At 38.3% G+C, this 12,694-nt stretch overlaps 1 protein-coding gene across 1 annotated transcript in view; it reads right to left on the reverse strand.

Annotated features, from left to right (window-relative positions):
• itgb1a (integrin, beta 1a) overlaps positions 1-12,694 on the reverse strand; it is a 43,271-nt gene that overhangs the window by 21,126 nt on the left and 9,451 nt on the right. The window contains exons 2-5 of the mRNA XM_088322105.1: positions 4,223-4,283; positions 2,784-2,869; positions 757-976; positions 520-690 (exon numbers count right to left, since the gene is read on the reverse strand). Of these exons, the coding sequence (XP_088178231.1) occupies positions 520-690; positions 757-976; positions 2,784-2,869; positions 4,223-4,283 (538 nt within the window). The remainder of the gene's footprint in view (positions 1-519; positions 691-756; positions 977-2,783; positions 2,870-4,222; positions 4,284-12,694) is intronic.

Below are 12,694 nucleotides of genomic sequence, written 5' to 3' on the forward strand. Positions count from 1 at the left end.
CCTAGGTACAAAGATTTCCATCTGCTGCAAGGACGTCGAACTTTCGGCCTAGCGTGTGACGACATCCACTCCGCTGTTGCTAAACTACAACACAGCACCCCGAGGCCATCCTGTTAATCTGTTAATAAAAAACAAAAGGATACTGCTGGAAGTGTGAATTTCCCTACGGGGATGAATAAAGTATCTATCTATTCATCTATCTAGTGTTTACTTGTTAGCAATACAAGCTTAGTTTACAATCCAAGCTACTTTAACTGTTAGAGGCACTTGAGTTGCAGTCATTTGCGCATTCACAACAATGCTAGCAACACTAGTTTCTAATCCTAGGGACCGTGAAGGTTAGGAAAACCGCACTAGCATAAGTTCTTGCAGTGGCCATATATACCAACACTAGGGCGACAAAATATGAACGATAATTCTAAAATTAGCTAAACAATCTGCCATAGATATTTTTTCTTGTCAATGGAGTATTTGTTAAATGGATCTCCTAGAAATAATTTTTAACATTGAATTCCATACCTATTCTGAAGTCAGATGTAATTTTGGACATTTCAAGCATCAAACTGGTTCCCAAGTTCTTCACGTTCTCCAGATCGTCTTTCATAGAGTAAGAAAGGTCCATCAAGTAGTACAAGTCGATGGGATAATCTTCTGCCCGCTTGAATTTCAGGTTGAAAGCCTGAGGCTCACCTATGAACACACAAATCAGACGTTAGATTCAGCACAAAAAAATGTTTCTACTTGTTAATCCCTCACCAGATCTTAGTGTAAGACTGAGCTTCTGAGGTTGGATCTGGGTGATTTCTTCCGGTTTGAGTTTCTCTGCACCTTTTCTGCGATTGGTCACCATTTTGTTTCTTAGGATCCTTTTTTCTCCACGAGGATCCTCGATTAACCTTTCTTGACAACCTCTGCTCCTTAACGACTGGAGCTCATCGCATCGAGTAGACACGGCCTCGCCTTGCTGTAGGAAATCCTGGAAAGAAATGAAATGATTGCCCGTTTAATACTAACTTTTATATATTGTATTTGATCATGTATAATGTTTGGGTGTGCGATTGATCAGTCGAAAAATATCCCTGAGCACAATCACAAAACATTGGAGCAACAGGAATCGAACCCAGGTTCCGGCGGTGTGAGTGCCAAATCCTTACCACTGGACCACTAGTGATCTAAACAAGAATTAATTTTGTTGTGCACTTTAAATGTCATTGTAACGTGAAATGCAAAACAAAATTAACACTTGTATCTGGTACCATGATTAAAAATGGTGAAATAATGAGATAAAAGCTACTGCCTCTTCATATATCTTTTATACTACTGGTGGTACAGTAGTTAGGATTAGGCACTTTTATGACTGCGAGCCGGGTCAATTTCCATTGCGTCCAAACGCAAAATTAGGAAAAACAAAATTTTAAACCCCTTTTAATCAAAAATTAGGTTGCGCATTACACATGCGTGCATTCTATAGACCAGTGGCCTGAAACTTATGACATCAGTGGCACGCGAGCGCACGGCAAAATAATAAAGATTTTTATTTATTTTTTTACCTGAAATTGAGACATTTTCAGTTGCACGCCTTGTTGTTTAGAGGCTTTACGGTAGCGCCCCTCTGTGTTTTGACCCAGCCACAGAAACATCGGCGCGTGATAAATGAATGAATAATGAGAGCTCATTCAGCGAAAAAATATCGTTCTTAGACGACTGGGGGGGGCTTGTGCAAAAAATAATAATAATAATAATAATAATTTATTTTGTATTGTCATTCTTTGTAACAATGTACACAGAACGAAATGTCGATACACCTGACCTGTTGTAGCGAGCCGATGCAGCCACAGCCAACAGAGGGCGCCGCCATTTTACCAATGTTAGAAGTCTTAGGTATGACTCGGCCGAGGCGCGAACCAGCGACCTCCCAGTCTCAAAGCGGGCACACTACCATCTAGGCTACTGAGCTGGTATAAAAATGACTGTGCTGTTTGTTTATTATGCCTCGAGAGCATTGTACCTCACGCATCAAGTGTTATACGTCACGACGAGACAAAAAACGCACTGTGACCAGGTACGGCAAACAAACACAGACCCTGACGACCTTTGTTACTGCTAAAAACACCACCACTGAAGCAAGTTATCACATTGCTCACTGTATAGCAAAGAACGGAAAACCATTTACATCTGCAACCAAATCAGCTGTTATTTCTGTTGTAGTTATTTTTAAGTAGCCTTTTGCCTTGCTGCTGTTAATTTAAGTTTTGATATTTTCTGCAATAAGATTTCATTGATGAATGGTATGGTAGCTGTCCATATCACTTGTTTTTGATTGTAGTTCATTGTTGATGAAGAATGGTTGATTCTTGTGGTAAAAAGTTGAAGACATGGAAATCTACACGCCTCTCCACATGTTGCTCACATTCATTTTTTAGTTTATTGATGAAAAAGAATAGTGCTAGATAAATAGGTCAGTTATACGATTTCAATTTATATGCATGTTGTATAATCGGACTGGTGTAAAATTATAGCTCTGTCGGATATAAATAAAAATTGATCTTTGTGTGGCACACTGATATACAAGGAAATTTGGAAGTGGCACTCCACACCGAAAAGGTTGCTGACCCCTTCTATAGACGAATACATGTATTAAGTGTTTGAATTTGTAATGTCAATATTAAAAAGTAGCATTTCTGCAAGTTGTCACATTCAGGGTATAAATCAATGAAGAGATATGTTTTGGGCAGTAGTTGTACCAGTCCTCCAAAATTGTTCTTAAGAGAATATATTCCTACCGGGTCTGTACACCAGCCGCATTTGGCTCCGGCCTGGATGCACTCTCCACAGTATCTGGCATTAGCACCGATGCACTCATTCCCCTCTGTATAAAAAACAAAGAGAGAGAAAAACAAAAGAAAAAAGGATGCAACGTCAGAGCAAAGCCTTTGCAAAGTAAGCAGCTCCGTAAGCCTCTCGTGTTTTCGCATCAGTTCATCTGGAACGTTGCGGCTTCATCATAATTGGAGACAGGATCGGAATATCCAGCTACAATTTTCACTCTGTGCTTCTGAGGTGGACCTAGAGGTCTACTTAAAGACATCATCAGCATGGATTGGGTCTCGTCATCACTACTATATTAAATCCAAGCTTATTGTCCTTTTGTGTCGATATCCGGGGATGGCCTTCATAAAGGAAGAAGCAAAATGGCGTACCTATATCTCGGCTCCCTCTAAAATAAATGCCATTTCCTCGATGTTAAAGGAAAATAACATTATAAGATGCTTCATGTATATTTGCTTATTATTTAAATCAATATCGTCTTAGTTTTTTTTCAAATGACCTTTTATTTTTCGACAACTAAATCTTTCAAATGGTAAGAGTTGTTTGATTTCTATAGCTGTTCTTCTTTAAAGGTTTAACTTTCGATTAATAACTCGTTTTACTCTTGAGTTAAAGCTTTAACTCCATTAAAGTCAACTCAAAGCACAAAATAAATTAAATAAAACTAAATCGTATGAGTAGAAGGATTATTTTTTAAGGCTGTTAAAGTCTTTAAAAGTACAGTATAACTTTTGATTAATAAATGTTTTCACTCTTGAGTTAAAGCTTTAACTCTGTTTAAGTTCACTCCAAGTCAAAGCACAAAATACATTGTATAAAACTAAACTGTGGCCAACCTCAACAAGACCCTCGCTGCGACTGCCCCCGAGTCAATTGAGTTGGAGACCCTTTATCTACACATTACGACTCTTTTTTATACAGGAAGTCAACTGAAGAGTCGGTTCATTTTTAAAGGGCAGTTTTGAAGCCAATCACGTATTACAACATTGATCTTCAAATGAATCAGGAATGCTTTTAGGCAGATTTTTTTCTGTATCTGTCAGCATTATTCTGTGATGGTTGGATTCAATATGTCAAAGTGTCCTTGGGCAAGACACAGGATCCCTAATGCCCCCGATAGCAGGTAGTTGCTTTGCATGGCTGACGCTGCTATCGGTTAGTTAGTGTGTAAAGGGAAAAAGTGTGAAGCAGATTGTAAAGCGCTTTGGGAGGTCTTCATTGACTTGAAAAGCCCTATGTAAATGCAGACCATTTACATTTACTACTGTCCCTTTAATTAGGGCAAAAGCCTAAATTTCTAACTATTTCTGATCACTTTTATTTACTTATTTTTAAAAAGTAAACTAAAGAAATTAATATCAAATGTGTGTGTTTAAAAGAAACCAAAATTTACCTTTTTGAGCATTGCAGAAAACTCCAAACAACGCAGCTATCAAAAGCAGCTTCAAGTCCATCTGAAAAAACAAGGGAACACAATTCTTTATTTCCTGTTCTGTTTCTGACACGGCACAAAATGATTTTTTAAATTGGATTGTATCAAAATAATATGTGATAGCAGAGGAGTTGGAGTGCTCGTCTTGGGATCAAGAGGTCGCAGGTTCGATTCCCGGCTCCTCCATGTTATATGTCGAAGTGTCCTTGGGTAAGACACTGAATCCCTAATGCCCCCAATAAGCAGGTAGGCGCCTTGCCTGGCATGTCACACACCCTATTGGTGTGTGAGTGTGTGTGTGTGTGTGAATGGGTAAGTGAGAAGCACATTGTAAAGCGCTTTGGGAGGTCTTCATTGACTTAAAAAGCGCTATATAAATGCAGACCATTTACCATATTAGTGTATATACAGAACAATTAGTACATTGTATGAACCCATTGAGAAATCCAAAGTAAAATTCATCAGTAAAATGTAGCTGCTTTATTGAAATTATCAGCATACATTTGTTTTGTTCTCATAAAAATGGTTAAAACAGGAACCATCATTGTACAAATTCAAACTAATTAAGCCCAATTCAGATTTTGAAAAAGCGGCGGAAAGTATAATGCTTGCAGATAGATCAGTATTGAAAATATTCTGGGGAAGTGAAAAAAAAGGAAGCTTTTCAGCAATATAATTGCATTTCCAGTTGACACTTGAACTCATAATTTGCTGTGCAAAAATAATGCCACTGAGCTGGAGGCTGGACAAATTGAATCTAAACGGTTGAGGTTTAACTGGTGGTAATAAATTTGGTTGCATGTGAGTGGGGGGTTGCTTGGCTATTTTCAGTCGGTCGCAAGGGCAACAGGCAGATAATGCAATTCAGTCTAACAAACACGTACGGGAATAATCATATGCGCACTCACAAACGCACATTGCATGAACTGCAGTCTGCCTTTTCCCACAATTCCTTTTACCGTAAATAGCATGAGGTCTCAAGAGTGCTTCACTGGCAACTCTTATTGACCTCTCAGCTATGTATGGGTCCTTTGGTCAGCCCAATTGATTTTTCTCTGTCTTATATTCCTCATGAATTAATGATAATAACGGCACCATGCTCACCAGCTAGGATGAGAACACACGGAAGCTAAAACATTTCTGATTACAGTTAATGACGATCGAGTTATCAGTTAAAAAAACAATAGCAATACCAAAAAATCAGTCTCAGATTTAATAGGATATTGTCTGAAATTCGCAAAAGTCTATTCTATATTCCGCTCCTGCTATTTTATATGGCAGTGTCTTTATGTAGCATTCTGAGATGATGTAATAAGAGCAACAGTGTTTCTGAATTGAATTCAATTAAATTTAAAATGTATTTGTATAACTGTATGACTCTCCAGACACCGAAATACTACTCAAAGTGCTGGTATAAAAATGTTTGTATAAATAATTTTGGAAAGTGCATCTTGGATATGTTTAATCTAAATTGTCTTGCATACATAATACACTTTGGTATAAATAAATATGGCTTGCCCCATTTTCATTTATTTTTTAAATAAACTGTACTGTAAGGATGTTTATTTTAAGGGTCACTTTCTATATATCAGAAAAATTAAACAGGCCAGTACTAAATATTATAAAAGAAAAGTAAGAATAAAAATGGGAAAAATATTACTTCAAATGAAACTAAGGGAAATTATGGTCTAAGTGTGATTTTTATACTATAATCTATACTTTTACTTTTATACATTTATATTTACTCAAAAAGTGTGCAGTTGCGTTTTAGAGACGTTTTCTGGAGCAAGCGCCTCCAAGGTCAAGGGCATAAGCTTCCCAAGCCAAAGGAACTTTGTCTCTACAATTTGGAGGCACGTGGTAATTTTCTCAAGACTCCTATCTATTTTCACACAATGAACGGCTGTGATGTATCATTTATTATGCTCGCACGCCATCTAGTGACCACCATTATACACTGCATTTAAATATGTGATTCCTGTCTAAAGCAATCAGAATGCTTTTATGTGCACATGTTTTATTCTATCCTCCAATCAGAAATCTATGAAACGGTATAAGAAAGAAGCACACTTTACAGTCCGTGGGATTATTTAATAGCAATCCAAGAACACAATTTTGCCTTGTTTCAATGTAGTTGCTTTTCTTTAATAAACGAGTTTGATTGTAACTCAAAAGTCTCTTATTTCATCTGGACATCGTTTTGAACCTGATGGAAACGATATCAAAATCCTCTATAAAAAAAAAAAAAATTCTAGGCACAAGTTGGTTCATGAATTGGCCGCAGATGAGCCACAATTAAGATAATCAAGACTAAAACTTCGAATATTCTTTTACTTTTTCAATGTTATCTACAAATGATGTTGGCTATTTTTGCACTGACGATTTAGGAAGTAGCATAAGATTTTCTCCGACAGGTTTGCTTGCTGAAATGATTTGATAAAATTTAATCAGACTGTGTCAAAATGGATTAGACTTCTTTGGCATTATCCGTTCATCCTAAGTAAGGTTTTTAAGAAAAAAAAGGTATGTTCAACCGTACACATTAATTACCTAATAAAAACATTGATTACTGTAAACTGAATGGTGGACATTGATTAAGGTAAATCAACGTGAATTGCATGTTGCGTCACCATTGTTAAACGTCAGAATTGGGAAAAAAAACAATGCAAACAAAATGTATAATTCTAGCTGATACCAGATCGGATAATATCCGCATCATACAATAATTTGAGCTGCACTATTGATATAATATCGAAAGTGAAAACCTTGACCATGGCCACCCATGCTTTGATACAGCATAATCTCACAGAAATACAGCATTAAAGCAAAAAATATATGAGGACAACCACAAAACAAAATTTCAAATGGGAAGTAACAGGTTAGCAATTCATATTTGAAAAATATGAGATTACCCCCCCACTGCGTATTTGTCACTTATAAACACGGCCCAAAAGATCACCGGCTGCCCCCAGCCAAGACTGGAGGACAACGCTAGCTTTTGTTACCTCAGCATAGCTAAACACATCCTGCAAGACTCATGACACCCCAGGAACCGTCTTTTCGAACTGGTACCACCAGGCCGACGGTTCAGATCCCAAAAAGTCTGAACGAATAGACTTATAAGGATAGCTTCTTCCCCGAAGCTATCGACACACTAAACCGCAGCCGTGAAACCGTTTTAAAGTAAAATGTTCCAAATCAAAGTTCAATACCACGGCTTTAAGTGCAATACCCCAGTTTGATTAAAGTAGTTGTTGCGGAGAAATTACTTTATTTTCAATCCGTCAAATGTTTTTACATCGTATTGTTTTCTTGACTTGAACTTTCACCTTTTTTTCAAAACATTTAGCAAAACGAAGGTACTTCTCATGTCGATTGTAACTTGATAACTAGCAAAAAACGTAAAATGTGAGCTAGATGGCATGCAAAAATAGTAAAATTAAGCTAGCTAGATAGCTTGCTAAATAGCTAAAAAGTAGGAAGATACGTAGCTAGCTCCAAAGCTAAAAAGGTAGCCAGATAGCTAGCTAAAAAACTCATTCGCTTGTATTTCCTGTTAAATAAATCAACAAAAAGATAATATATTTGTTTTAATACATTAAGAAATTCTCATTCTTGTCATGATGTGATGCACCTGTGCCCGCTCCTTTGGCGCCAACTGCCTCGGACTCTGATTGACTCCCTGTCCCGATTTAAACCCACTCCTTTCTGTCACCTGCTGTCAGTCCGTCTGTGAACCTCAGGTTACTCTAGGCAAGCTTTTTCGACCCTGACTCCCATCTGTTTTTGCTTCCGTCTGTTCCCCGGCTTTGACCTGTTTTTTGATCCTGACCACGTCTACTTTCCTCTCCTGGCTTTCGACTCGTTTCCGATCCCGACCATGTTTTTTGCTCTCCTGTCCCGGCTACTGACCCATTTTTTCTGTTCCCGACACCGCCATGGCTCACCACGGAAGTCCCACTTATGCGTTTAGAGCGACCGGATCGTGGGTGCAACCCTTTCCTTTCGTCCATTAAAACTGAGAGAAACAAAACGCAAGTGGGTCCTGTCTCCGTTCTGGTTCTGACAATTCTATCCTTCAATTAATTGATGACAAATAATTGATGACAAATAATTATCAATACAAAAAAATCCTTTGAGACATTTTTGTGATTAAGGGCTATATAAATAAATGTGACTTGACTTGAAATACATATTTTTTCGATGAAGCCCCTGAAATGCTATTGATTTATTTTAATTTCTAAAAAAAAAAAAACTTATGTTATTACTATGTTGCTATTATATTATTACCAGGCTAATTATTAAAAATAGGGTTAAATTCAGTCAACCAAAAAAAAAAATCATTCGAAAATCATTATGACCCAGTTGTGGTGAGCTTTTGCAGAACCAGTCTGCAGGGACCTTAAATGTCCTTAGGGGGCACATTAGAGACCCATGGTTTAAAAGAAATACAACACTTTCTTCTACCATCAAAATAGTAATATAGCATTGACGCCAGTGTTAGGAACTTCAACTAAAAATAGGAACTTAGAAACAATAGCCAGTGTACTGTTAAATCGCAAACTCATGCAAGTCATTGCTAAAAATTTCCACAAGAGTATCACCAAATGCAATCATTATGTGCAGGAGTCTTTAATTAGAGGTTGATGTAACAACGTATTACGAGTGGACCAGTGGCAGTCCCCGGCTATTCATAGAAGCTCCATAAAAGACTGCATTCCCTACCCTGTGGTAAAGGCGTTCTGACGTTGAACGCGGGGTGTTAAGTGATGCATTCAGGGTTCCTACAGCTTGGGGCGAGTTACATTCAGGACTTTTAAAGACTTTTTAAAGCCCTTTGAGATAATATTCAAGACCATGTCGACAAAAACACAATTAAAGCGGACAAAACAAACAACACAACTTTCCATCTGAAAAACATAGCAGTGTCCAAGGTTTAAGACATGGAAAAAAAAAATAAAAAGGATGTTTGCAGAAAATTATGGATCCTAACTTCTTATATATATATATATATATATATATATATATATATATATAAATTAATGTATATGTATCACACAAATAAATTGTTAGAAAAATCATGCATTGTGATTTCTGGATTTTTTTTAATGTTTTTCTCTCTCACAGTGGACAAAACATACATGCATTTCAGGTGAATTGGCCGGTCCAAATTGTCCCTAGGTGTGGATGAGTGAATGAGTTGTCTGTCCCTGTGTGCCCTGCGATTGGCTGGCAACCAGTTCAGGGTGTCCCCTGCCCACTGCCCGGAGATGGCTGGGATGGGCTCCAGCCCCCCCGCGACCCTAATGAGGATAAGCGGTACGGCTAATGAGATGAGATGAGATATATATATATATATATATATATATATATATATATATATATATATATATATATAAACCGGTGTCCTGCCGAAAAGTCGTACCCTGATGAGACATCCTACCGTAGGTTGATCTGACACCAATTTTGTTTCCTTACTAATCAAGTAAAAGCAACCTTGAAACTCAGAGCGATTTATTAGTTATCCTGATAATATTGTATCTTTTTTCTCTTCAACGTCTTTATTATGTGTATTATTTGTTATTGCAACATCTGTTGCAGCCCGGTCATCTTGGAAGGGGGATTAGCAGTCCCTTCTCAAGGTTTCTTCATTTTCCTCATGTTGAGGTTTTTGGGTTTTTCCTTGCCCTCATGTAGGTTTTAGATCAGGGGCTGGTGTAATATTAGTCTGTAATCTGTTGAATAATCTGAGGTCCGTGCAGCCCTTTGAGACTCCTTGTGATAAAGGGCTATACAAATAAACATGACTCGACGATTCCAATCATGAAGCATTTTAACCACAATGCATTAAAAATTCATTTTCAAGACTTTTGAAAGTTGGATTTAAGACATTTTAATGCCAATCAAAGCCCTTTTTTAAAATAATGAATTCAATCCCTTTTAAGACTTTTCAAGGATCCGCAGGAACCCTTGCATTCCATCCGCTCCTGAAGAGTACCAAGCTCTGATTAAAGAGAGACATGGTTCAGTATTACTACAAACTACTGTAATGATTTTGTGATGTTATAAATAAGAGCAAAACAATGGACAGATGTTTTCTATTTAACATTCCTGGGAGCTTCATAGGGAGGAAAACAACAACTTTAAACATTGTTATTTTATGTTTAACCTCAGCTTCAGATGCCACTGATGTGTCAAAAGTCTGAAGCTTTGCAGCTGCACAAAGGAATGTTCCAAAAAAAACTACAGTAATTTTGTAGCAGGGATCAGGCCAAGATAATATTTGCCCGCTTTTAAAATCCTCCTCCATACATCAGAATGTCGTAAATATTTTATGTTTGGTACAAGAGTGTTGTACCGGTGGGATAGTGTTCTAAATTATCGAGAAAAATTCACAACTTGTCTGTTGGGGGAGTGTACCCAGGAAGCGGACAGAATACATTTCCTGATGACTGATGAGATTAGAAGTTTTTCTAAGGCAAAAGAGCCATGAAATAGATAGCAATCCGCCTTAAACATTTCTGCTTCATTGGTCGTTGCTTCGTGTAAACCGTTTGTTTCGCCACAAATAAACAGACTCGTGAAATTATTATCAATATGGTTGTCAGCGCTCCCCGTTCAATTGACACCTTTTCCATGGTGAGGGTCTGTTCATGCAAGTTTCATTCATGCACAAAACGTGAAGTTACATTAAACTTGCGTCTTCCTCGACACATTTATTGCACGTCACTCTTACTTATACTGCACGGGCGCCCCTGGCGGCGTTACAAAAAAAATGCATGAATTAGCCGCATCATTGCACGAGCCGCAGGGTTGAAAACTTGGGAAAAAAGTCGCTGCTCGTAGTCCGAATTTTACACGATATTTACAGACGCTCCCTTACTTACGACCATTGCACTTACGAAAAACAGTAGATACGAACATTTTTTCAGGGATGTCGGAAAATATCCGGACATTGCTGTAAGTTAGATTTTGTATTGTGTGCACCTTTTTCTAAGTTCAGGACAGTACTGTACACGTAGTGCTTCTTTCCGCCGCTACCAGCGTGTGGCGCTGCAAGAGGTCACAAAGAAGAAATCTGGCTATCTTGTAACCAGCTTGGTGGCCTTAGGGGTATGGCGCCCGCCCCGAGACTGGGAGGTTGCGGTTCAAGCCTCGGTCGAGTCATACCTAATACAACATTGGTACTCGTTGCCTCCCTGCTTGGTGCTCCGCATTAAGGGTTAGAATCGGGGGGTTTGGTCACCTAATGACTCCACCACCTCCCGTAACCTCCACGGAGCCACCTCCCACTAGGGGGATATGGCTCCGGTATGTATAATGTAATATCTCGTGCATCCATTCAATAAGTGTAAAAAAGAGGCGAGCCGTTTCTTTAGGAATGAAAGTGGAATAAGAAAGCTTGATGCAGTTGAGAAAATAGTTGGATTGGGGTTTTTTCAGCCACTTTTTACCACGGAAAAGGAAGTCACCTAACTGTTGAAGCTCAACTTCAAAAGTAAGTTAAACTTATCCTTATCTTTATAGAGGATATTATTTCATGATTTTTTTTGTAAAAAAAAATGCAGGTTACTTATACAAGCCTTAAACATACTCAGATAAACCTTCAACATACATTCCATACAAAATATAGCACTGAAGCAACTTACGAACAAATTTAACTTACGAACGATCGTCCGGAACCTATCTCGTTCGTAAGTAGGACAGCCTCTGTATATATTCAGAGTAAATGTGCTTGCCAAGGTAATGAAACAATTATTATCATTCAACCAAATGGAAAACATTGTGCAAAGAGCCCTTAATATGAGGAAGAAGAAAGAGCAAAGTCAGCAGAGGCAAGTAAAATTTTGTGGGATCCTTTCTTTTGGAACAGATTCAACCTCTTTGCCTCAGAGTTGGGAATAGGCGCCGCCCTTTCCTGTTTTTCCTTCGTTTCCATTGCTCCTTAACATGTCTGTGTAAGAACAGATATTCTAAGTGCAGGAAAGCCCTACTTTTTCTCTTTTTTTTCTAAAGGGCACTGTGAGCTTGAGCTGCCAACACGTTTTCCTGAAGTCCTGAGCAACTCCACTGGCACCATGGCACTGCCGGTCATCAATTACGGGAGCGCTTTGTGCGTAATTTAAAGTAGTAAATTCACTATTTGAAATTGTGCTTGACTTTTATTTATTTGATAGTCGTGAAGCTACTGTATTTATTGTCCTGCAACGTTCATGTTCAAGTTGTCTCAACTACTCCAAACGTGCACTCGAATGCATCTTAAAATGGCTAAAAATAACATCTTGTACAGCAGAAGGGACCAGCAAAAACTATCACATACTTTGAGGGTTTCTTTCATGCTTTTGGTCTCTCCAGAGTTATCTCTGGCGTATCATGGGCATTCCACACTCCCCCTCCGCTTTCCTTTCCCAGCATCACAATCCTCGCTCTCCC

The sequence above is a fragment of the Urocampus carinirostris genome, chromosome 18, assembly GCF_059441175.1.
Source record: "Urocampus carinirostris isolate Australia breed hairy pipefish chromosome 18, RoL_Ucar_1.0, whole genome shotgun sequence".
Classification (NCBI taxonomy): Eukaryota; Metazoa; Chordata; class Actinopteri; order Syngnathiformes; family Syngnathidae; genus Urocampus; species Urocampus carinirostris.